The following is a 24,293-nucleotide window of genomic DNA, read 5'->3' on the forward strand; positions in this document are numbered from 1 at the left end:
TGGAGAAATTACCAAGAACACATGTCGACCAGCTGATGAGAGTACAATATGAGAAAAAACAAACCCAGATTTTAACGTATATTTAATTAATAAAGTGAACGTTGAATGATGCTTCCAGAGTGTTAAAAGTTTATATTTGAAAGGTGACTAAGAGCAGGTGTTCACATGAACGTTTGAGGGATTTTGTATTGATAATGATTTATCTAAGCTCTGTAATAATGCAGTCCTTTAACAGTTGCACTTTTCACCACATATACAAACAAGTCAAAGATAACATGGATTAAATAACATTTTACTGAGCGAGGTTTTTAATACCTGTTCTTCCTTTCTTTGTAAGAATTACATGTTTTGTTCAGTGAGTTACTAAAGTCTTCCAAAATAAGTAAATAGAAACAATATCTTACGTTTTTTATTCGACTGATTTTGTTGTATAGTTAGTAAAACAAAATCATATATATAAATATATTATATATATTTGGATATATAGAGGGAACTAGAGGTTGAATAAAAACTTCTTCAAAATAAAAATATTAATATTTTCACATCATTTTGTTGTATTATATAATTTGTGGCTGATTTGTGTTTGAATACCCTCAATCCCCCCCAACAATACATTTCCACTGATGTTCTAGTGCATGCTAGGTGTTAAAGAACTAGAATTGTTAACACGAGAGGACATCAACCTGATTGCTAAATGTATCATAAATGTGAAGACTTGGGAAAGAGAACCTTGGCCGATGCAAAGGTCCTGCCCTCTGAGGTCAGAGGAGACTGGGGTATAAAGGAGGGCTTCATTCCACCTCCGCTCTCTGTGACGGCACCGGCTGTTGTTTAGGCTCCAACAAAGGTAAGATTACTTTATTTGTTATTAAGTTTGTTAAAATATTGATATATTATCTGCAAGATGTGTCTTAGATTAATTTATAAAGATGACACAGCCTAGATTGGAAGTAACCAGACCCTGAAGGGAGAGTTGGTGTAAACATAATAGAAATAAAATATTAAAAGCTTTATTGAAAACATAAATGTATATATATGAGGAGGAATATGAAAACATTAAATGTATAAAACAAGATAAACAAAGGAAAACATAATAAGCCAATATATGCTTTTAAATATATATATATACTACACACACACACACACACACACACACACACTCACTCACAGGTAATACTGCGGCTGAAAGATCCTTCTGGTGTGTTTCTTAATAACTGTAAACGGTGTTTGTCTCGTCACTTTACAAGATGAGATACTGTACATTTACAGGATGTAATGATGTCTGCCTGCTTTAGTTCCTGTTTCCCTTCTTCAGAAAGCTGAGCTGATGGATCCTCAGACAATGAAGTGGAAATCCTGTGAGTATTTTCTTGCAGCAATATTGTGTTTTTACTCACAATATCAGAAAGAAAGAAAGACATCTTTTAAAATGATGTCTGATAAAATAATGTCTGTTGAGAGTTTTTCATGCAGATGTTGCTGCGCTCACTTGTTCTGCTTTCTGAGTTCATGGTTTCAGTTATCATTCATCACCGCATGATGAAAAACAAGGATTTCACAGGAAGTATTTTACAGGTCACATGCTGTGTTAAAGGAAGTGAGGATATAAACCCACTAGGTTCAAGTGCAAGTCATTAAACATGTAGACTTGACTTTGTATTGACTGTTAAAATAAATGACATGTATTCAGGCTTTTGCCTTATTTTATCCACATTAAAAAAGGAAATCATCAGATTAATGATTAGTTAAAGTATTCTTCTTAATTAAATCGACTTTCTTTCATTTGCTTTGCACTTTTATTATTTTGCCATATTTTATAACCCTTTAGAAACTTTAAAAAACATTAATTTGAATTGATAAATCTGAGACTTTTTTGTTTATTAACTTATGTTCTTCATTAGTGTTCTTTAATATTGCCATATTTGATACACCTGTTCTTTGTTTAATACATCATATTTTAAATGTTTCTTTTGCACTAAATTCTTATTTATTTGTAAGCACTAGGGGTGGGAATCACCAGGCTCCCCACGATACGATACTATCGCGATACTTAAGCCACAATACGATAGTATTGCGATTCTACGATATGCTAAGTATTGAGATACGATATATTGCGATATTGCAAATCACATGGGTCATATCCATGTCCGTCTTCCCTTCCTGGTTAAAACATGTATTTGCAATATGAATAGTTTATGTAAATAACCCAATGTGTGTTCTTTGAACCTGAAAAGGAGATGGCATTGTTTGTGTTACTTTCATTGCAATTGTATACATGTCTTAACGTAACTTCCCGTTATACGACCGTCTTTCGGAGGGATATGCTACAGTTTATAGAAGAAAAAGAAATATATATACGAAGATAAAAGTTTATATAATAAAATATTGATACTTGGTATCCGTGTATAGATACAATATCACCATGCAAGGTATCGCAATACTATGCTGTATCGATTATTTAAGCACTAAGGGAAGCACGGAGGCTGAGATTCAATTGCCCTCTCTTCATTGACTATTATAAAAATAATAGATAAACATAGATAATAATAATAATAATAATAATAATAATAATAATATCTGTGTTTCCAGGTGTCGTCCGGCTGCTGCTGCTCACTCTGTGCCTCAGAAGCACATCATCAGCTGCTGGGAGTCTGGAGGAACACCCGGATGAACATCTGAAGGAACATCTGGAGGAACATCTGGAGGAACATCTGGAGGAACATCTGAAGGACTGTCTTCACGACAAAGACTACGATGTTCTCCTGAAGACGGTGCAGACCGGCCTTCCTCACATCCACTCCTCCCATCACGTGGCCATTGTCGGGGCCGGGGCTGCAGGACTGACGGCTGCAAAGCTGCTGCAGGACGCCGGGCACCAGGTGCACACTCCAAATACACTTCATACACTAGTTATCATGATCTAAGGACACTAAAATAGGAATTAAGGGGGGAAAATGCTTTATAAAACTATTTCTAATGATTTAAAGGTTCTAAAATGAAATTTCGGTCGTGAAAATTGCTTTATAAAACCAGGTGCATGCTCCAAATATACCTTTTAAACTGTTTATCATGACTTAACCCTTCTCTTGCGTTAGGTCACCCCCTTTCCCATGCTATTTATGAGTGTATATATATAAGTATATATACATATATATGTATGTGTGTATATATCAATAAACATATATATATAAACATGTCAAGAGAGATATATTTATACACATAAATACAGAAAAAAAATTCTCTTCACTTATTTAACCCTTTTTTCTCAACCTTGCCCTCGACCAGCCAAGGCCCCTGCACTGCAGGGTCAACCTAAGCGTCTCTGTCCTGGACAGGTTTTTTAAAGACCAGGACACACACCCTGATTTCAGGCTGAGCAGGGAGTCCCTGAAGGTGCTGCTGGACCTCCTGGGTCAGGACAGGAGGCACGGCTGGGGGGCCACAATTGAGACCCTGGTGTTCCTGTTCTGGCTGATATAATTCAATCTTAGTCGACAGACTCACTTAGTGCTAGCTTAGATCATTTATTTCCTCAGCAGACGCCCAACGCTACACCTGACTTTTGTTGAGAAAGACAACATTGAAATCATCACTTACATCTTACGTATATCTTCAGGTGTCAAAGCCATTTCCCCGTCTTTCCTTTTGGTATCGCTCGTATGGCGTCACTGGGTTGAAACAAACCCAGTGACGTGTGTTAATATTGCAATTTCAGAGATAATTCATGTATTTTTTCAGAGTTTTTCCAGTTAAAGTAGACAAGCATATAGATATATTAGCTGGAACGTGTTGGTATGATTGGCCATTTTTATTTTCGATATTCAATGAATATGTAATGATGCTTAGTGAGGACATGCAACTATGTTTGTTGTCTACTCCAAAGACAACCAATGATCTTAAAACGAACTATATATATATATATATATATATATGTATTTATTACAGTACATGGCTTCTAGGTTAACTTGTTTTCTACATGTTATAACACTGTGTGGACCTTCATTTTCTTATGTCATCCTGTCAGTCACTAACAGAGGATGGACCTGGTACTGTAAAACGATCCCATACATGGGCACAGCATAGCTGTTAAGGATCCAACATATTTGTACCTAGCTTATAAATGTAGGTTAGGTGCGTACAGCAGACAGTAGCTAGCAGTTTTCGACAGATACAGCCCACTGAAAAATATATTGTTTTATATAAAAATAATTGATATATATATCTATATACACATATATCATATATACACATATATTAGGTGTACACTTTACGAATATAATAGTTTGTTATGGACATCTTTACCATTCAATCTCGTCCAACAGATCTTGCAGCTGTCACTCCTCGGCTCTTGGTAGTTCAGGCATTTATCAAACTAGGCAACTCCGGGGTTCCTGTCAATCAAAGTCCAGTGGCTCCGCCCCAAAGTGTCAGAAACTTTTCACGCGCGTGTAGACAGACTCCGCGAGCGAGTGAGGCTGACACTCCCGCGAGCGAGCAAGAGGGCTGCCTCTGCGAGCGAGGGTCATTTCATGCGCGTGTAAAAGCACATTTTCTGCTTGAGTAGCTTGTTTTGCGCGCTAGAATATTGACCCCAGGGCATGACATTAAGGATTTTGGGAGATGGCCCTGTGGGCCATCTAAGCTAATTTACAGATGGCCCTGAGTCCAATAGAGATGGCCCTGAAAAATGCGCGCGGACGAAATGACTCACGAAAGGTTTGGGGGACCTGCAGGTCTTAGATGCTGTCTGGTGCATTCTCTAGAATTATAAGATGAACCACCACAATATTATATTGTACAATTTCAATTTTATTCTTAATTTCACTTCTTCTTGTTTGTGTTTGCTGATTCAACGACTCAGTGGCCCTCTGTCTGTCAGAGGGCCACTGACTGGGGTTGAAGATGGAACATTTTGAAGGGACACTCCCTTTCTGGAGATCTTGGAATCTTTTCTCCAGGTGCTTGATGAGCACATCTGCAAACACATACAAAATGTCAAATTATAATCCCTGTCTCTGGACCACCATAAAAAAATCATTTATATCATAACAAATGTGAAATTATATTCCTGTCTCTGGACCACCATAAAAAAATGATCTATTAAAACATGTTATGCCCATATTTACTTATGAAGAAAATATTTACTTTTGAAGAAAAAATATTGAATATTTACTTTGAAGAAAATATTATTGGGCACATACCTATGACTTTGATTCTCTTTTTTCGGGGGGGGGGGCTGCAGCTCAGTCTTTCTCTTCTTTCCAGGTTGTTCACCTTGCTTTGGTGGACTAAGAAACATTGTAATACACTCTGACTTTAAATTATTTGATCATTATGTATTCAGCATCAGAATCCGTAACAAACTGAAATTCCCGCGAAAATGTGGTTGCATTCGATTCATTGTCCGGGTAGTATTCAGTTGCGCCACTTATGTGACAGACAAGTTTAGTCAACTCTAATGTCTAACACTTAATGTGGAGAAAGAGATGTCCTGTATGGGTTGATTGTGCGTTGATCTGTTGGTAATGCCTCGGGGTTCCGGTGGGCATGTAAACAAATGCATAATGCTGCGCTATACTTTGTGGCCTCACCCGGTTGCATAGCAACACTTATTGTTTAGGTGTCTTTTAATAAGCAGGTAGTCATATCATTAGCTAGAACTAGCTGGATCTGATCGATATGGACATGAACGCGAGTGAAGTCTAATCTGACGGGAGAGAGATCACCTGCTGCTGCTGCTGCTGCTGCTGACGAGTCGACACGCAGCTCTGCATCACATGCAGCGGTGAGCGGACAACACACACACTTCAGGTTAGAATATCACACGTAGCTATTTTAATTACCTCTCAAACTACCTAAACTAGTTATAGATATGTTTAGTTTTACTGTCGGGTCACTCATTACTGGATCCGCGAGCTGCATGATACTGGCATAATAGATTGCCCGATCGGGCCACCAGCAGGTGAGGCTTCATTGCCCGAGCTAAATGCTAGATGGCCCCGGGCCATCGGGCCATCCTTAATGTCGAGCCCTGGACCCAGATCTGACTCCATAGCTTCGCTCTGGGCAAAACTGCATGCGCGAAGCCCCCACTTTTTTTTGGTAACGTCGGTGTGTATGTGGAAATTCTCCTTCTATTCTATTGGCTCTACTGGTCAAAAAGAGATGTCAATCACCAACATCGACCAATGGGTTCCAGAGAAACGGTAAAAACTGCGATTTCCACCCAAATCACCTCAGAGGTGGAGTTTTTTGCTAAACCTCTCTAAAAAGGTCACATGTCACTTGTTTTGCATCAATCTTGATACAGGGTACTTATTATATGTTGTACTTTGGATTCCTAAAGCTTTTAGTCTACCTTACCATCATCCAAGTACAACAATTATTTTTGGACGGACACTATCATTTACAGTTTTTTACTGTGTTCAATCTGAATTTTCTTTAAATAAAAAACATCTATATTGATTCTGACTTTTCTGCATCCAACTCACAGGTTTATCATTACTTTGAGAACAACGATTATTAATGTAACCCTTTTAGAATATATGGTCATTTGTTCTGGGAATGTCATTTTCGAGCCTGAAACCTGAAAAACAGGGATGGGGTTCAACAGGTTAAAAAACTATTTCTCATGATTTGAAGCTTTTATTGTCAGATGCACAAGGAAACCCCCAAGGCTCCTTAAAGGATGCAACACACTGAAGACTGAATAAAGACTTAATTTAAAGGTTGTTTTTTTGGGTGAAATCACACATTTAATGACTTTATTTTTATATGTACAAGGTAACCATAGTAGAGTCCAGTGAGCGTGTTGGAGGCCGGGTCCATACCCACAGGAACGAGGAGGAGGGATGGTTCGCCGAGCTTGGAGCCATGAGGATCCCCAGCTTTCAACAGTGAGTTCAAGACAAGTTTGAAGAAATAAATCTGATTCACCTTAACGGTACATCCACACAGCAGCTTTGAAAAAATCTTGAAAATCTTGGAGCTGGGCGTGTCTGAAAGCTTGGGGATTTTTTGAAAGCAACACGACCAACAACCAATCACATGAATCTCCTGCCCCCAACATACAAAGCAAAAAACCCCGGTGATTTTATGCGAACAATATATATATATATATAAACTCCCCAAACAGGCGAAAACCTACCAGTTTCACCCACTGTCTCGGCCACCTCCCTCCATGCTGGTTCCTCCGGTTTGTATCCTGTTAATAGTCTGGTCGTAAAGAACCGGGTGATTTGCTACCGTAACTTCTCGTTTGGAATATGAGGAAATGAACTGCGGTCTGGCTCTCCCAGCTTACACGCGGTTTGATTGGCTAGCGCTTCTACTGTCAGATTTGCATACACGGGATTTGATTGGCTGGCGCTTCCAGCTCAGATTCAAAAGTTGAACATTGCTCAACTTTTGAATCCTGAAAATCCTGGAAATCTTCGCTTTGCTTCCCCACAATGCAGTTCGGGGAAAAGCGAGGCAAAGTGACGTCACCCCATTCAAAGTGAATGGGCAGAGAAGCGTTGGAGAAGCGTTGGAAGATTTGTTTAACGCTGCTGTGTAGACGGGCCGTAAAGGTCTCCTATTAAGGCATATATTATAGGTTTCAGATCTATCAAAAATGTATAAAGTGAAGTGTTTTGCTCAAAATACCAAACAGATCACCCATTCTAGCCTCAAGTCCCTCTATTTCAGCTGTTACTAAAGTGCTGATTCTGGGTCTATAGCTTTAAAAATCAAAATCACATCAAGGATTCTCTCTGAAACAGGATGGAACTCAAACTCTTTTTCTCTCTCAGGTTTACCACAAGGTGACTTCCTTTTGATTTCCTGCTTCTTCACACACATGCTCTCTCCTGTACAGGTTAGCTCTGAGCAATGGAGGGGTTGACGGGTTCGGGGGTGGACGGGGGGGGGAGACACTATGGACGCACTCGTGAACTGTCAACGGGGGGTACACTGTGGACCTGTCAGCGCAACTTACATGGTGCCGTTTAAAAAATATAATAATAAAGGGCGGTGCCAGCCGTCAGCGAACCGAGCCGGCATTTCTGCGCGACTGTCACTCAAATGTGGGACATTGTCTCAATTTGTGGGACGCGGGACAAATAATAAAAATGCACACACACACACACACACACACACACACACACACACACACACACGATGCTGCCCCTCACACACACACATGCTACATTTTATTATAATTACTGTGAAATATGCCTATTATGTTTTCGTCATTATTACAACAAATACAATTGGAACTGATAACACTGGCAATGATTTTATATTTATTAGACTAAAAAAAATCATGCTTCAAATAAGTGGGGGTACAGCGTCCAACGCCCACTACACCACTGGCTCTGAGTGTTAGCAATGCTAATGAAAACACAGACCGTATTACGTCCAAAACACATCTCATTGTTTCTGACAGCAACGTTTCTGATTGGCCCGTGGGGGTAAAGCCCGCCCACATTTTAGTAATGTCGTCAAGACGCAGCAAATCTGGATCAGCTCCGTTGATCCCCCGTTTTTAGCGATGCGGGTACGGAGGAAAAGAGAGAGGGGTATATTATCTGACACTTAGAGAGTCTCCAGACACACCGGGGTCACACCGGGGACACACCGGGGACACACCAGGGACACACCAGGGTCACACCGGGGACACACTGGGGACACACCAGGGACACACCAGGGACACACCGGGGACACATTTATGTAGAAAAGACATCAAAAAGTGCATTTTGCATGATAGGAGACCTTTAAGTCTGAAACATGTGAATGCGTCTGTTGGCAGCATCGTCCGCTGGTTTGCTAAAGAACTGGGGGTGAAGCTGAATCCATTCATCATGGAGGACGTGAACACGTTCATCCTGGTGAACGGGCTGCTGAAGAAGACGTACGCTGTGAAGGCTGATCCAAACATCCTGGAGTATAACGTGTGGAAGAGCGAGAGGGGGAAGTCTGCAGACCAGCTAATGCAGGGAGCTCTGCAGAAGGTACATTGCACATAAACACAATAAAATGGAATAATAATAATAATATTAATAATAATAATTTTAATAAGATTATATATAAAAGTAAAAAAATATGAAAATAATAATAATACTGGCAAATTAATTTAACTAATATCACAAAAGAGAATATTCAATATTGAATGATTGCTACTCAGATTTTCTATGACTTGTTTTATTTATTATCGCTTGGTATTGTTCCTCACCCACAATATGCATACAGTACAAATACCAAATAACAGCTGAGATGTTAATAATATTCTATCTAGGTGAAAGATTACGTGAAGACACATGGCTGCAAAGCTGCGCTCCAGAAGTACGACCAGTACTCTTTGGAGGTAATTTAAATTCTTATTTATTTTAATTGTATGTACTTCCAATGCACGTTGTACAAGGGTAGAACACGTTTTGCTTTGATGAAAGACAGAATATTTAAAGATAATGACTATAATGTAAAAAACATCTGTTTGCCAGGATTATCTGAATGGAGAAGACATGAGTCAGGAGGCGATAAGGATGATCGGAGACCTACTGAACCAAGATAGCCTGATGAACCTGGCTCTGACCGAGGCTATCTACCTCCGTAGCGACGTCAATAGCACCATCAAGTACCGTTTCAATGTTTAACTTTTTCCTGAATTCATTTACGGGCTAGAGCAGTGCAGCAATAAGTCTTTAATTAGGAAATTAACCACTTACTGTTCCTCCTCTCGAAGACAAGCTTATCAAATATTCACGTTTTGTTCTACGACATAAAATACGACAGATAATAACCTACTGGTAACCAAAAATGGCTGTTGCTTACAAGTGTCTAAACGAGACAACTAAACGTCATCACGCCCAATATTAGCCACATTTAGCTTAGCGGTGGTGACGTGAAGTCATGTGACCGAGCTGTAGTTCCTTTATAGCCCAACATTAGCCTCCTTTAGCTTAGCGGTGGTGACGTGAAGTCATGTGACCGAGCTGTAGTTCCTTCATAGCCCAACATTAGCCTCATTTAGCTTAGCGATGGTGACGTGAAGTCATGTGACCGAGCTGTAGTTCCTTTATAGCCCAACATTAGCCTCCTTTAGCTTAGCGGTGGTGACGTGAAGTCATGTGACCGTGCTGTAGTTCTTTTATAGCCCAACATTAGCCACCTTTAGCTTAGCGGTGGTGACGTGAAGTCATGTGACCGTGCTGTAGTTCCTTTATAGCCCAACATTAGCCACCTTTAGCTTAGCGGTGGTGACGTGAAGTCATGTGACCGTGCTGTAGTTCCTTTATAGCCCAACATTAGCCACCTTTAGCTTAGCGGTGGTGACGTGAAGTCATGTGACCGTGTTGTAGTTCCTTTATAGCCCAACATTAGCCTCCTTTAGCTTAGCGGTGGTAACGTGAAGTCATGTGACCGTGCTGTAGTTCTTTTATAGCCCAACATTAGCCACCTTTAGCTTAGCGGTGGTGACGTGAAGTCATGTGACCGTGTTTTAGTTCCTTTATAGCCCAACATTAGCCGCCTTTAGCTTAGCGGTGGTGACGTGAAGTCATGTGACCGTGCTGTAGTTATTTTATAGCTCAACATTAGCCACATTTAGCTTAGCGGTGGTGACGTGAAGTCATGTGACCGTGCTGTAGTTATTTTATAGCCCAACATTAGCCTCCTTTAGCTTAGCGATGGTGACGTGAAGTCATGTGACCGTGCTGTAGTTCCTTTATAGCCCAACATTAGCCGCCTTTAGCTTAGCGGTGGTGACGTGAAGTCATATGACCGTGCTGTAGTTCCTTCATAGCCCAACATTAGCCGCCTTTAGCTTAGCGGTGGTGACGTGAAGTCATGTGACCGTGCTGTAGTTCCTTTATAGCCCAACATTAGCCGCCTTTAGCTTAGCGGTGGTGACGTGAAGTCATATGACCGTGCTGTAGTTCCTTCATAGCCCAACATTAGCCGCCTTTAGCTTAGCGGTGGTGACGTGAAGTCATGTGACCGTGCTGTAGTTCCTTCATAGCCCAACATTAGCCACCTTTAGCTTAGCGGTGGTGACTTGAAGTCATGTGACCGTGTTGTAGTTCCTTTATAGCCCAACATTAGCCGCCTTTAGCTTAGCGGTGTTAACGTGAAGTCATGTGACCGTGCTGTAGTTATTTTATACATGTAGCTCAACATTAGCCACCTTTAGCTTAGTGGTGGTGACGTGAAGTCATGTGACCGTGCTGTAGTTCCTTTATAGCCTAACGTTAGCTTTTTTAGTTCAAAGATCATAAAGTGCTGTGAATATGTGTTTTATTGCCTCTCCAATGGCACACATATAGAGCAACCCAGTCTCACGGCATTTCGTGTTCACCAACACGATTTTTAATCTATTGATTCGTGTTCACCAACACGATTTGCCCCTTTTTTTCGTGTTGCACAGCACGATTTTAAAAGCAATGTATTTCTACTGCCTGCAGCACGTCTTTTTCTCCGGTCGGGTCGAGGAAGACCGGAAGCTGTGTGGTTCATAAAAACATGTTCTTACTCAATATCAAGCCACAGTTATTGCTTTTATTTGAAATCGTATAATTTCTGACTTTTGTTGCCATCTGTGAGAAAAATAAATGGAACTCAGAGCCTCAGGATACTGAAATCTGTATTTTTTAAATCTTTTTTTCCTTCTAATTTGTTATTCTTTTCAAAATAACACACTGTTATTTACTCACCAATAACACTCAATTATCCTTGCTTTTATTTATTGGTTTAATTCTATAATCTCGGGCTGTTTTGGCGTCCGTCAGGAACTGAATTTCAAAATAAAAATAACCGGAAACAGACGTAGGCATTTCGAGCGATTACCCAAGATCCTCAGCTATGGTTTTAAGCTCACTTATTGGATGTTTTAGCCGCAATGCATGCTGGGATTTGGTGTTTATATGATATGAAATCCGGAAAACATTTTAAAAGAATACTTAATTCCGAGTGTTCTTGCTTTTCTCTTTGAAAGTCATCACATAACGGCATTGTAATACACGGTTCGGCTGCATTGTATATTACTGATCTGCTGTAGTTCTTTATTTATAGAGCCCTGATGAGAAGAACTTTGGAAAAACTGAGAAAATGGCGCCGAAACTGAATACTTGACGTGGATCATAAATATATTCAACAAGTAAACAACATCTTCAATTTCTCTTCACACAATACGTCTCCTTGCAGTATCAACACTAATTCGGCTGACTTTTACATTTGATCTAATTCATAGATAGGTTATATTTACACCATAACGGTGCACAGCTGATATAAAAGGACTGTAGTTTTTAAAGATATTACTGATTTTCTTTGAATGTAAGAATGTAAATACTGAGTCTGAAATAGTATAGCAATATGCTGGAAAATTATGTGAAAGTATGAATAAAACGTGTCCTACACTAATAAAACAAAGTTATTATGGCTGTGTGTACCTTGTGTGCACTGCCTAGTGGTTAAAACACGTTATTGAATTATTGTTTTTATGTGTTATAATAACACATAAAAACAATAATGTACTCTTAATATTGTTTCCATCAAATATTATTTGAATAAAAATATGAAGAGTACATACTTTCATAGGGGGAAAGTAGAAGGTCTGTGATAGAAATATAGAATATAAAAAATCAAGAAGATACTATAAGTGATCTCTACAATAAAACAGTTTAGTGCAGGATGTACAAATATATTAATAGGAGGAGGTGCAAAACAGAAAAACGAATTAACCTTTATTCAAACATTAAATAACTGATTAAGGTCTTCTTTTAAATAAGAAAAAAACTTTGGGGGTATCTATCTACAGATAAATATTAAGCCTGACAAAGTACTTAACGTCTAATATATTGCTTTCCTGCAATGTTAACTATGTTGAAGCACTTATTTTAACTGATATTATACATATGAATTATACTCTTATGTATGTAGATAGAATAAGAAATGTGCAGAATATGAATATGTTTAATGGTGGAGGTACACACATATTGATAGATGTCTTGTAATGCACTGTTGAGGAACCTGTGACCCAAGTGTTTCATTCATTGCATAACTACACCGTAGTTGTGTATATGATATGTCAATAAACCTTTTGAACATCTTGAAATCTTGAAAGGGATGTGCAAAATAGCCATAATATACAGTCTTTAATTAACTATTAGTATAGAATAACGAGTAATGAATATACTTTATTACTCGTTTCCATTCATGTCAATTGCAGATACATGTTTAGTCTTCTCAAGCACCAACTATCAAATATCTCTCCTGATTGTTGGCACTTGACAATCACCTTACCTGAATTTTACTCAGGTGTAACTAAAGTCTGATTTAAGGGTTGTTTATATTTCACATAATTAATCAGAATCTGCAAAGTAACTCAAATAAGTGTAGTGGAGTAAAAATACCAGGTTAACCTCTGAATTGTAGTGGAGTAGAATTACAAAGTATCAATGAGCTGTCATGTGGGTATATATTAATGCTGCGCATTATGGACACAAGCGATTTTCACCCATTTATTAATTATATGTTTTACATTTGATAACACCAATGTGTTTAATACTGGCAACTTCTAATTGTGGGAAACACGAAAACGTTCAGTAGAGACGTCCCATAGAACATTTTGCGAAACACAATAGCCAGCATGTGTAGTTCTGGGAGGGTGTTCGATTCCAGTTTTGGATAGGCTGGCGTGGTTTCGTTCCATTTCACATAGCTATTTGACGCTCTGCGTAACCTTACGGGGACTGTAGTCCTAAACGATAGCTGGGGATTATGGGTAGTGTAGTGTCTTCGGCCATCCTAAACTCAGAAATGTTGACAATCGCAATGATGCTCGAAATGTCCCTTACAGGCCTATGTCTGTTTCCGGTTATTTTTATTTTGAAATTCAGTTCCTGACGGACACCAAAAAAGCCCGAGATTATGGAATTAAACCAATAAATAAAAGCAAGGATAATTGTGTGTTATTGGTGAGTAAATAACAGTGTGTTATTTTGAAAAGAATAACGAATTAGAAGGAAGAAAATATTTAAAAATACAGATTTCCGTATTCTGAGGCTCTGAGCCCCATTTATTGTCTGAGCCCCATTTATTTTCCTCACAGACGGCAACAAAAGTCCGAAATTATACGATTTAAAATAAAAGCATAATTGTGGCTTGATATTGAGTAAGAACATGTTTTTATGAACCACACAGCTTCCGGTCTTCCACGACCCGACCGGAGAAAAAGACGTGCCGGGGCAAATCGTGTTGGTGTACACAAATCAATAGATTAAAAATCGTGTTGGTGAACACGAAATGCCGTTAGACTGGGTTGTATAGAGAAATCCAGAGGTCATCGATCACATATTACCTACATTTGTGGCTGATACAAGGAGACTACAATTGTTTTCTGTTACAGGTACGATGAGGTGACGGGCGGGTCTGATCTGCTGACCACAGCTTTCCTCAATGTCCTCCACGTCCCCATCCTCCTCAACTCTAAGGTGAAACGTATCCGCCAATCAGATCGAGGGGTCATCGTGTCCTATCAGACCGATCGAGAACTTCCTCTTACTGACCTTCATGCTGACGTTGTCCTGGTGACCACCACGGCCAAAGCTGCCCTTTTCATGGACTTTGATCCACCTCTGTCCAATAAAAAGACGGAAGTCCTGAGGGGCGTCCACTACGGAAGCTCCACTAAGATCATCCTCACTTTTAGAGAGAAGTTCTGGTTGAAGGACGGCATCCGAGGCGGGAAGAGCATCACCGTCGGTCCTTCTCGGTTCATCTACTACCCGAGTCACAGTTTCCCGAACAATAAGAACATCGGGGTTCTGCTGGCTTCCTACACCTGGGCCGAGGACTCCCTCCTCCTCCTGGGAGTGAGCGACGAAGACCTCAAGGTCTGTAAAGTGCCCCGATAAACATTCCTGTTTGTCATCTTGCAATATACTTATTTATATAAATAGTTATCACCGCAATAAACCGTATTTGATTTTGTCTTACTTTACATTATTTCATTTCATCTAAGTTGAAATAGAAAGTAGTTGCAAAAAAATATCGAATAAAGCATGATAAAAACTGTTTATCTCTAAACTATTGAAAAATATGATTGCCTTTTACTCTGTTAAATTGAAGTCTTAGTCCTGTGTGTGTTTCACAGGGACATATGTTTGACCTTTCAGGAAGGGCAAAAGGTGGATTTGCAAATGGTTGAGCACTGGGAGGTTTAATGGTTTAGTTTAATGATGGGGATGTTTAGATAATGCCTGAGAGAATTTAAGGGTGGGACCAGTTGAATATTCTCTCTACATATAATGAGACTGTAAGCTGTGTTCTGGGGTCAAAGCCATTTCATCCTGATGATGAAGCTGCTCTGTTCCTGCATTTGGGATTGATTTTAATTCTATATAGACTTTCTTTATTACTTTATTAAACATAACAAAAGACAAACTTTGTCCATGAATCATTTATCAGTTTCTCTTAAGAATTTCCTCCACATTATTATTACTGTTGCATTTAACTCTATATTAGATTCTGTTGGTTTCTGTCAGAGTGTAAATAAACCAACCCACTGCTATAATCACACTCTCGACCTTGTTCTGACTTATGGTATTGAAATTGAGCAACTATTAGTCGAACCGCATAATCCTGCTTTATCCGACCATTTCTTAGTAACTTTTGAAGTACTATTACAAGACTACAAAGCATTAGTCAAAAGCTCTTGCAGCAGAAACCTATCTGTTAGTGCTATAGCCACATTTAAGGAAGAGATTCCACCAATACTTAACTTGATAGCATGTCTGCATGTAGGGGAGGAAACTTATACAAAATGTACACCACCCCAAATTGATCATGTTGTTGATAGTGCTATAGATGCGCTGCGAATAAAATTAGACTCTGTTGCTCCTTTGAAAAAGAAGAAAATAAAACAACATAGATTAGCTCCATGGCATAATGCCGAAACCCGCAAAATAAAGCAAAAGTCTAGACAACTTGAAAGGATATGGCGTTCCACTAAACTTGAAGAATCTCGTTTAATTTGGCATATTACTCTCAATGAATATAAGAAAGCACTGCGTAAAGCGAGAGCAGCCTACTACTCTTCATTAATAGATGAGAATAAGAATAATGCAAGATTTCTTTTCAGCACTGTAGCCAGGCTGACAGAGAGCCACAGCTCCATTGAGCCTTCTATTCCCATAGCACTCAGTAGTAATGATTTTATGTGCTTTTTTAACGATAAAATTGTTACTCTTAGAAACAAAATTAATGACCTCTTGCCTTTGACCAGTATAGTGTTATCAACAGCTCCCGGAATCGTAAGTTCTAATATTACACTAGATAGTAAACTAGAATGCTTTTCAGCCATAAAGCTTGAACAATTACATTCAATGATTCTCTCTTCTAAACCATCAACGTGCATGTTAGACCTAATTCCAACTAAGCTGTTGAAGGAAGTTTTTCCATTAATTAGCACTTCTTTATTAAATATTATGAATATGTCTTTATTATCAGGCAATGTTCCACAATCATTCAAAGTAGCAGTGATAAAACCGCTTCTTAAAAAGCACAACCTCGATCCAGAGGTTTTAGCCAACTATAGACCTATTTCTAATCTTCCGTTCCTCTCAAAAATTCTTGAAAAAGCGGTCGCAAAACAGCTGTGTGATTACTTAAAAAACAATGATTTATTTGAAGATTTTCAGTCTGGCTTTAGAACACATCATAGCACAGAGACAGCTCTGGTTAAAGTCACAAATGATATTCTAATAGCCTCAGACAAGGGACTTGTCTCTATTCTTGTTTTGCTCGATCTCAGTGCTGCATTTGATACTATCGACCATGATATCCTATTGCAAAGACTAGAGCACTTAGTTGGCATACAGGGAACTGCTTTAGGCTGGTTTAGGTCCTATCTATCTGAACGCTCTCAGTTTGTACGTGTTAACGATGAATCTTCCAAGCAAACCAAAGTTAGCCATGGAGTGCCACAGGGCTCAGTGCTCGGACCTATTTTGTTCACATTATATATGCTTCCGTTAGGCAATATTATAAGGAATCATTCTGTAAACTTTCATTGTTATGCGGATGATACTCAACTATATTTATCAATCAAGCCTGATGAAATTAATCATCTAAATAAAATTCAAGACTGCCTTAAGGACTTAAAAACGTGGATGACCTTAAACTTTTTGATGTTAAACACGACCAAAACTGAAGTTATTGTACTTGGCCCGAAGAATCTACGAAACAAATTATCTAAAGATATACTAACTATGGATGGCATTAATTTGGCCTCCAGTGAGACTGTAAGGAATCTTGGTGTTATATTTGATCAGGATTTATCCTTTAACGCCCACATAAAATCAATTTCAAGGACCGCCTACTTCCATCTACGTAACATTGCAAAAATCAGGCATATCTTGCCTCAAAACGATGCAGAGAAACTAGTCCATGCATTTGTTACTTCTGGGCTGGATTATTGTAACTCTTTATTATCAGGGAGTACCAAGAAGTCAATCAAGTCGCTTCAGCTGATTCAAAATGCTGCGGCTCGTGTACTAACCAGAGTTAGGAAAAGGGACCACATTACTCCTGTTCTGGCTGCCTTACACTGGCTCCCTATAGAACACAGGATAGAATTTAAAATTCTTCTTCTCGCCTACAAAGCCCTTAATGGGCAGGCGCCATCTTACCTTAAATAACTCATTATACCCTACTGTCCTACTAGGGCATTGCGTTCCAAGAATGCAGGGTTGTTGGTTGTTCCTAGAATCTCTAAAAGTACAATGGGAGCCAGAGCCTTTTCTTATCAAGCTCCACATTTGTGGAATCAGCTTCCAGTTTGTGTTCGGGCGGCAGACACCCTATCCGTTTTTAAGAGTGCGCTTAAGACCTTCCTTTTTGATAAAGCTTATAGTTAGGGCTGATTAGATTCAGCCCCTAGTTTTGCTGATATAGGCTTAGTTTGTCGGGGGACATCTTACTTCTTCCTTCTCGCTGTCTATACCTGTGTACTCTCATGTTCCGATTAACCCAGCTTCCCCAAATGTCTTTCTTTTTGGTGTCTATATACGCTGGGATCCGGAGTCATGGATGATCCTGTGGTCCTGTGTCCTGGATCGCGAGCGCTGGATCTTGAGTCGTGGCTGTGGTCCTGGATCATCGGTCCTGGATGGATATCCTCGTGGATTCATCTTCCTATTACACACATGCATTTCCAAACATTTGGACTACCTATGTTGCAAATGTATTATCTTTTCAATTTACACACGGCATCTATTGCACGTCTGTCCGTCCTGGGAGAGGGATCCCTCCTCTGTTGCTCTCCCTGAGGTTTCTCCCATTTTTCCCTTTAAACTGGGTTTTCTTTGGAAGTTTTTCCTTGTACGATGTGAGGGTCTAAGGACAGAGGGTGTCGTATTGTCATACTGGTATTCTGTACACACTGTGAAGACCACTGAGACAAATGTAACATTTGTGATATTGGGCTATATAAATAAACATTGATTGATTATTATGTGGAGATTTCTGCAAAGCGTTTTAAAGGTCGTTTTAAAGGCCGTGGATCATCTCTACGGCGGCCAGGTGGTAGGTGAAGATGTCGGAGTGACTTAAGATAAAGGTATATTATTTATCTTTGTGATGCCAAAGGTAATGTAGACGACCATTGCCACTTTGGAGTCCATGCAGTGGTAATTGGAGGAAGAGTTGACGGACATTTTGATTGGTTGCTTTTATAGAGAAAATGGAGACGAGAAATTAATTAACTGATGCAACAATTAAAACATTCAAATTTATTTTCAGAAGAAGTGGGCCTCGAATTGATCCCTGTGGCACACCAAGAGCGTTATTAATAAAAGGATATTTTGTTACAGGAGAAAGATTTTTCCTCCACCATTTAGCAGCCGAAGAGGCACTGAAAGATTTCCCCGAATGGTTCAATTATGTAAAATATTCTTAATGTAAAAGCTTTTTCAACCAAAACACATACTGTATATGTCATGTTTTGTGTTTAATCATCTTGCATTTAATACATATATTTAATCTAATTTTATAAAACGTATGCCTATGTATAAAATATGGAAAAGCATTTAAATAAATCACGTCTACCTTCGTTTCCACATTATTAAAGCAATAAAACCATACAAACACCAGCATTTGTTTCAGTGTTTATATATAGAAGCAGCTTTTTATTTATTTTATGCAGATTCTTATATTCAAGCATGTGATAATACAATTCCATAATATTTATATATATGTATATTTAGTAAATTAAGGTTTATAAAAATAGTTAAAATGGTATTGATGATTCATTATTTTTGCAAAACATTGAAAAGCAGATATTTTAATTATATTAAATGTTATATTGATTAAAGAACACTCCCCTTGTCACTGTGTTATTAATGATCTGTCTCTCCGTGTTCTCTGATTCTCTATTATCTGATTCTCATGTATTAATACCTATGTGTGTATTAATGGCACCATGTGCGACAGACAGCTGCAGGACTGTGGTTTATTTGCATATTGTCAAACAAATGATGGATTTCGTGTCACTCTACACTGTAAATGGTGTCATGCAAATTTTAATTGTTTTCATTATTTTCACAGTCAAGTCAGAGCGCGGAGTCACTCGTTGCTCGAGGAAAATGTATTTACATAGAGTTTGAAATAAAATCAAATCAAGTCAAATGTTGTCTTGATGCATACAACTCTCATTCAACAATGAATGCATTTTTGTTTTGCATCTATCTGAAATCAATCTAGCCAACGTTTAGTATCGTTAACAAGTTGACCTATAGAGACCGAACTCCATTAACCTGTCAGTTGTGTAATAATGGTACCTAATGGCCAAAGTTTCCATCAAAATCGAACGCTTTGCATAATATACATAAAGTGTTTTCCACCCATTTCTGTTAAAAATCAGGAAATGGGAACATTGAGATAAACATTTGGTGGCACTAATTCCTCAGCAATTTGACATTAAACGTAAGCAGAAGAAGTTCCCTAGTAATGATTACAACATACACTAGTGTAGTTCAGCCTTGTCTCATATACAATCTGATTGCACACACTAATGCAGCGTTTCTCAAAGTGTGGAGCGCGCCCCACTGGTGGGGCGCAGAGATGTGATAGGTGGGTCGAGAAATACAAAATAATACTTTTTTTTAAATACTTTTTTTTTTTTTTTTCGTCACTGGTGGAATATAAAAACAACGGCCCGGGGTGCAAAACGCATCAATGAAAGCGACCCTCTACCACACATTTACACCTGTAAATAACCCAATTTGTGTTCTTTGAAATTGAAAAGGATATTGCATTGTGTTACTTTCGTTGCAGTTGTATGTCTTAAGTGTAATTTGGCATGCTTTTATTTTGAAGGCGAGTTTACGCTGTTGACAGTTGTTGTTGCTATGTAAACAAGAAACGTTTCACAGCGGGCGGAACTTGTCATAAAGTCCGCGATAATAAAGCCCACCCATTTAGAGGGAAGATATGATTGGTCAATTGTACTGTCATTTGACATTAGTCTCTCGTTCAGTTACTACAGCTGGGCCCTCCGTGAATTCATAGCTGGCCGTCCAATCAGCTCCTGTCTTCACCTCGCAGAGACGAGCTTCTTTCATGTAACCCTTCACATTCAAACAGAAACTGAATAGGCAGATTCAAAGGATTTATTTCTTTGGAAATGTTATTTTAAATACAATTAAATCGAGTTATTTTTGGTAAAACTAATGACAAATATTACTAAAAACATATTTAAGAAAATTATATAAAGAAAAATATAATTTGTTTTAATGTTTTTAAATATTATTTTGTAGAATATCTTAGGCCCTCAGAGACAGGCTCGCCACTGGTAAAAATCTCTCATACACACATGTGAAACGCTCTCACAGACACACACACAACAGCATTGCAGTCGGGAAGAAAAGCAATGTGGAGCGAGAGAGAGAGAGAGAGAGAGCGAGAGAGCAAGAGAGCAAGAGAGAGAGCACACCTTTATCTATTTAATAAAGTTGTACAAAATAAAGTAAGAAATCATTCCAATGTGTACTTTAGGACAGTAAAACGTTTAAAAGGGGAGGGATTAGTCAAATATGCATAAATAAAGAATGCTTACTAGGTAACATAAGATAAGAATAAACAAGTTTAAATGATTTGTTGTGATCATATTCTAAAGATGTTTGGATTATTGAAAAGTATACAGCTCCCTTTCATCTGAGTGTTGAGAGCTGTATCCATACATTCATGTTGGGCTCAAAGTAGGGCTGCTCGATTATGGCAAAAATCATAATCTCGATTATTTGGGTCAATAATTGATATCACGATTATTAAAAACGATTAACTTTGAAAACATCAATTTATTGAAGAAAATAATTTGAAAAGTATATTTTTAACAGTTGATTACCCTTAACTTTAAGTATAATTCTAATTAAAAACCTATTTAAAAAAAATAAAATCGTTTTATTTCGATTATGTTGTTTTCATAATCGTTGCAAGCCAAAATCGTAATTGCGATTCAAATACGATTAATTGTGCAGCCCTAGCTCAAAGTGCACCAAATTGATGCATTCAACTTCAACATTTAAAAAAAATCTTCCTGGGGGTGCATGAGGACCCCCCTAGAGGAGGTGAGAACCCCCCTAGAGGAGGTGACGTCCACCACCAAATAAAGCAGGTTAAAATAATTAAATTGAATACATTTTATTTTAGTAAACACTGAAAACGGGTCCCACAGACCCAAACAGCACACAAAGGTTAAAGGTAGCATATAATAATGTTAAAATGTGCTAAATATATACACTGCAAAAAAACAAAAAAGAGTAAAAGTAGCTCACGACTTGTTTTATTTTTTTGAAAGTATCCCTTGGCCTACCATTTTATTGGAGCGATGAGGAACAGGTGGGGCTTGAAAAGGCCCACCTGTTCAAAGTGGGGAATGACAGAAAAAGTTTGAGAACCACTGCACTAATGTGATTCAGGGTTGTGTTTGAAGCCCGGTAGTTTTCCCTCTAGTAACACCAGACTGCTGGGCACATTGAACAGCAGTGCAAACAGGACCACCACAGGACCACCACACACTGAGCACTGTTGAAAGAGAAGCCTACCAAATTGCAAACCAGATTCCCCCCAAACCTCAAGAACAGCACTCCAGTTATGATCAGGATGGTGTGGTAGGCCTTCTTCTGTGATTGGCTAACCCGCCTCCTGGCCCCGCCCCCCTCCCCTGGCCGGGGTCGAATCAGAACGCGGAGAACGGAAACGCTGCTGACAGTAAGGGAGATTACATTAACTGCAAATTGGCAGGTGCTTGGTAAATAGGAGAACCTTGAGCCTTCCTTGAGCAGGAAATGGAAACCCAGCCCCCCGAAGCACAGCAGCCAAATGTAGGCGGTCGCGATGTTTCTGATTCGGACACCGGACACCTGTTTCAATACCAGGTAGGTGATGGGGTGGACCACAGCGAGGTAGTGCTCCACACAGGAGAGGATTGGGAAAAGCATTTGTCCATACCAGGGGAAATCCAAATGAGTAACCCAGCTTTGGCCACCACGGGGTCACCGATGAGGCGGGCGGAAATGGTGATGGCGGCCCCTAATGCTCCAATCAGCTCCAGGACAGCCAAGTTGTAGGTGACAAAGTCAGACAGATTCGTGACCGCCGATGAGGAACCACATCGCTGTTGTTTCCAACGCTGGAATCCAAGACGGAGGACAAAAACGGAGGGAGGGATGAGGAAGATGATGTTGGTAAGGTAATGGTAAGAGTGAATTGCAGGTAGTCAATGATGGTGCAGTCAACCAAGGAGGTGGACTGATGAGAAACGGAGTCATTGGTGGAGGATGAATGGTTAATGGACATTTTTAAACAGAAGAGGCCTGAAGAGGAGGGGAGAGACAGAGACGAATCAATTAACAGTCATGCTAACGTGCTCAAAATGACAATGCTAACATGTGGGTGTTTATAGTATTTACCAATGTTCCCAATCTTAGTTTAGTCTTTTAGCATGCTAGTGTTTGCTCATTAACAGCTAACACAAAGTATGGCTGAGGCTGGGAATACCATTAGTTCTGAGAGACAGAGAAAAAAATCAACTGTGTCATGCTAACGTGCTCAGAATGACAATGCTAACATGTGGATGTTTACCCAGGGCTGCCAACCCTCACGCATTGAGCGTGAGAGTCACGCAATTAACCCATATCTCACGCACTCACGCCACACTTGCCTTGCCTCACGCTAAGTTTTCATCCAAAATAAATGTATATAAAAATAAAGTGAAGGAACAGCAAACCGAGCGGTCTACGAAATGAGACGGTCTTCTGGCTTAGTTCAGTAAAGTTGGAACGATATTGGGAGATTCTGATTTCACGGATCAATAACTCATGAACAAAACGTTGTTCAGACACAGATGACGTCTCCTAAATACCGTGGTAAGGTTGACAACGAACTACAATCACATGTTGATTAAAAAAAAACAATATGCGCCGTCCTCCGAGCTGGACACATTACATTGGTCTCTTTCCGCAGCTGGAGAAGAAACGAGTGCTCAGGGACCGTCTGCAAAGTGCAACTCCGAAAAAATAATATTCAATCACTATTATACAGCTTATAACTACCAAACTCACCACACACATCAATAGTCTCCTGTGTGTCATACTACAGCAAGGAGTTTGGAAGAATATGCTTTTGAATAATTTTGGGGAATATTTATAATGGAAAATCTTCAATAAATATGGCATCATATTCAATAACTTTACTATTATACAGTATATTTCTACCATACTCACTATTTGCATTGTTGTTGTTAGCATTTGGTTAGCTTAACGTATATTAGAAGCTTTTTCTCAAACAAGGAGAAGGAGAGCTCTGTCCTGTCAGACTGAGAGATACAGCTCAGTGCGGTAAGGGACTCTGTTTAGATAGTTAACTTTAGTCTAGTTATTCTAGATAGTTAATTTAAAAAGAAATCTTCCCAGGGGAGCATGCCCCCGGACCCGGCCTAGAGGAGGTGAGGACCCCCCCCCCCCACACTTGTAAAATAGCACTTTACCTCTGCTTACAACTATACAGTATGCCATTTTATATGCTGTGAGCTGATTATCGAGCCTTCGTTGTAAGAGTCGCGGGTACACTGTGTGTGCGTATTCCACTGTAGCGCCCGGAACAGGAAACCCTAGTTTGTAAATGTTCAATACATTTTTAACACTGGACACATGAACGTTTCTTTTTTCGGTTCACCAAAAAAAGAATCACTCCAAGCTGAACTCAAATGTTGGCAGCCCTGGTTTACCAGGTAAGGTATTTACAATGTGCCCTTTAGC

The 24,293-nt window shown here is 39.2% G+C and overlaps 1 protein-coding gene across 2 annotated transcripts; it reads left to right on the forward strand.

Moving 5' to 3' along the window:
* The first annotated feature begins 777 nt into the window (after nucleotides 1–777).
* On the forward strand, nucleotides 778–19,127 carry LOC117463579 (L-amino-acid oxidase-like). Of its 2 annotated transcripts, none has more exons than XM_034105895.2 (8): nucleotides 778–847; nucleotides 1,296–1,358; nucleotides 2,590–2,879; nucleotides 6,784–6,896; nucleotides 8,792–8,993; nucleotides 9,278–9,346; nucleotides 9,483–9,616; nucleotides 14,384–19,127. In XM_034105895.2, the coding sequence occupies exons 2-8, from the start codon at nucleotides 1,328–1,330 to the stop codon at nucleotides 14,889–14,891; spliced, it is 1,347 nt and encodes a 448-aa protein (XP_033961786.1). In that variant the 5' UTR covers nucleotides 778–847; nucleotides 1,296–1,327; the 3' UTR covers nucleotides 14,892–19,127. The 2 variants fall into 2 exon arrangements, with proteins under 2 accessions (XP_033961786.1, XP_033961787.1); XM_034105896.2 differs by having other exon boundaries at nucleotides 804–847; nucleotides 1,316–1,358.
* The last annotated feature ends 5,166 nt before the right edge of the window (nucleotides 19,128–24,293 follow it).

The sequence above is a fragment of the Pseudochaenichthys georgianus genome, chromosome 18 (genome assembly GCF_902827115.2).
Source record: "Pseudochaenichthys georgianus chromosome 18, fPseGeo1.2, whole genome shotgun sequence".
Classification (NCBI taxonomy): Eukaryota; Metazoa; Chordata; class Actinopteri; order Perciformes; family Channichthyidae; genus Pseudochaenichthys; species Pseudochaenichthys georgianus.

Excerpts from the sequence above, each read along its gene's own strand:
- LOC117463579 (XM_034105895.2), top strand. The coding sequence starts at position 1,328 with ATGGATCCTCAGACAATGAAGTGGAAATCCT. Across the intron at positions 9,347-9,482 it reads ACGACCAGTACTCTTTGGAG|GATTATCTGAATGGAGAAGA; the intron begins GTAATTTAAATT and ends TCTGTTTGCCAG. Across the intron at positions 9,617-14,383 it reads GACGTCAATAGCACCATCAA|GTACGATGAGGTGACGGGCG; the intron begins GTACCGTTTCAA and ends TTTCTGTTACAG.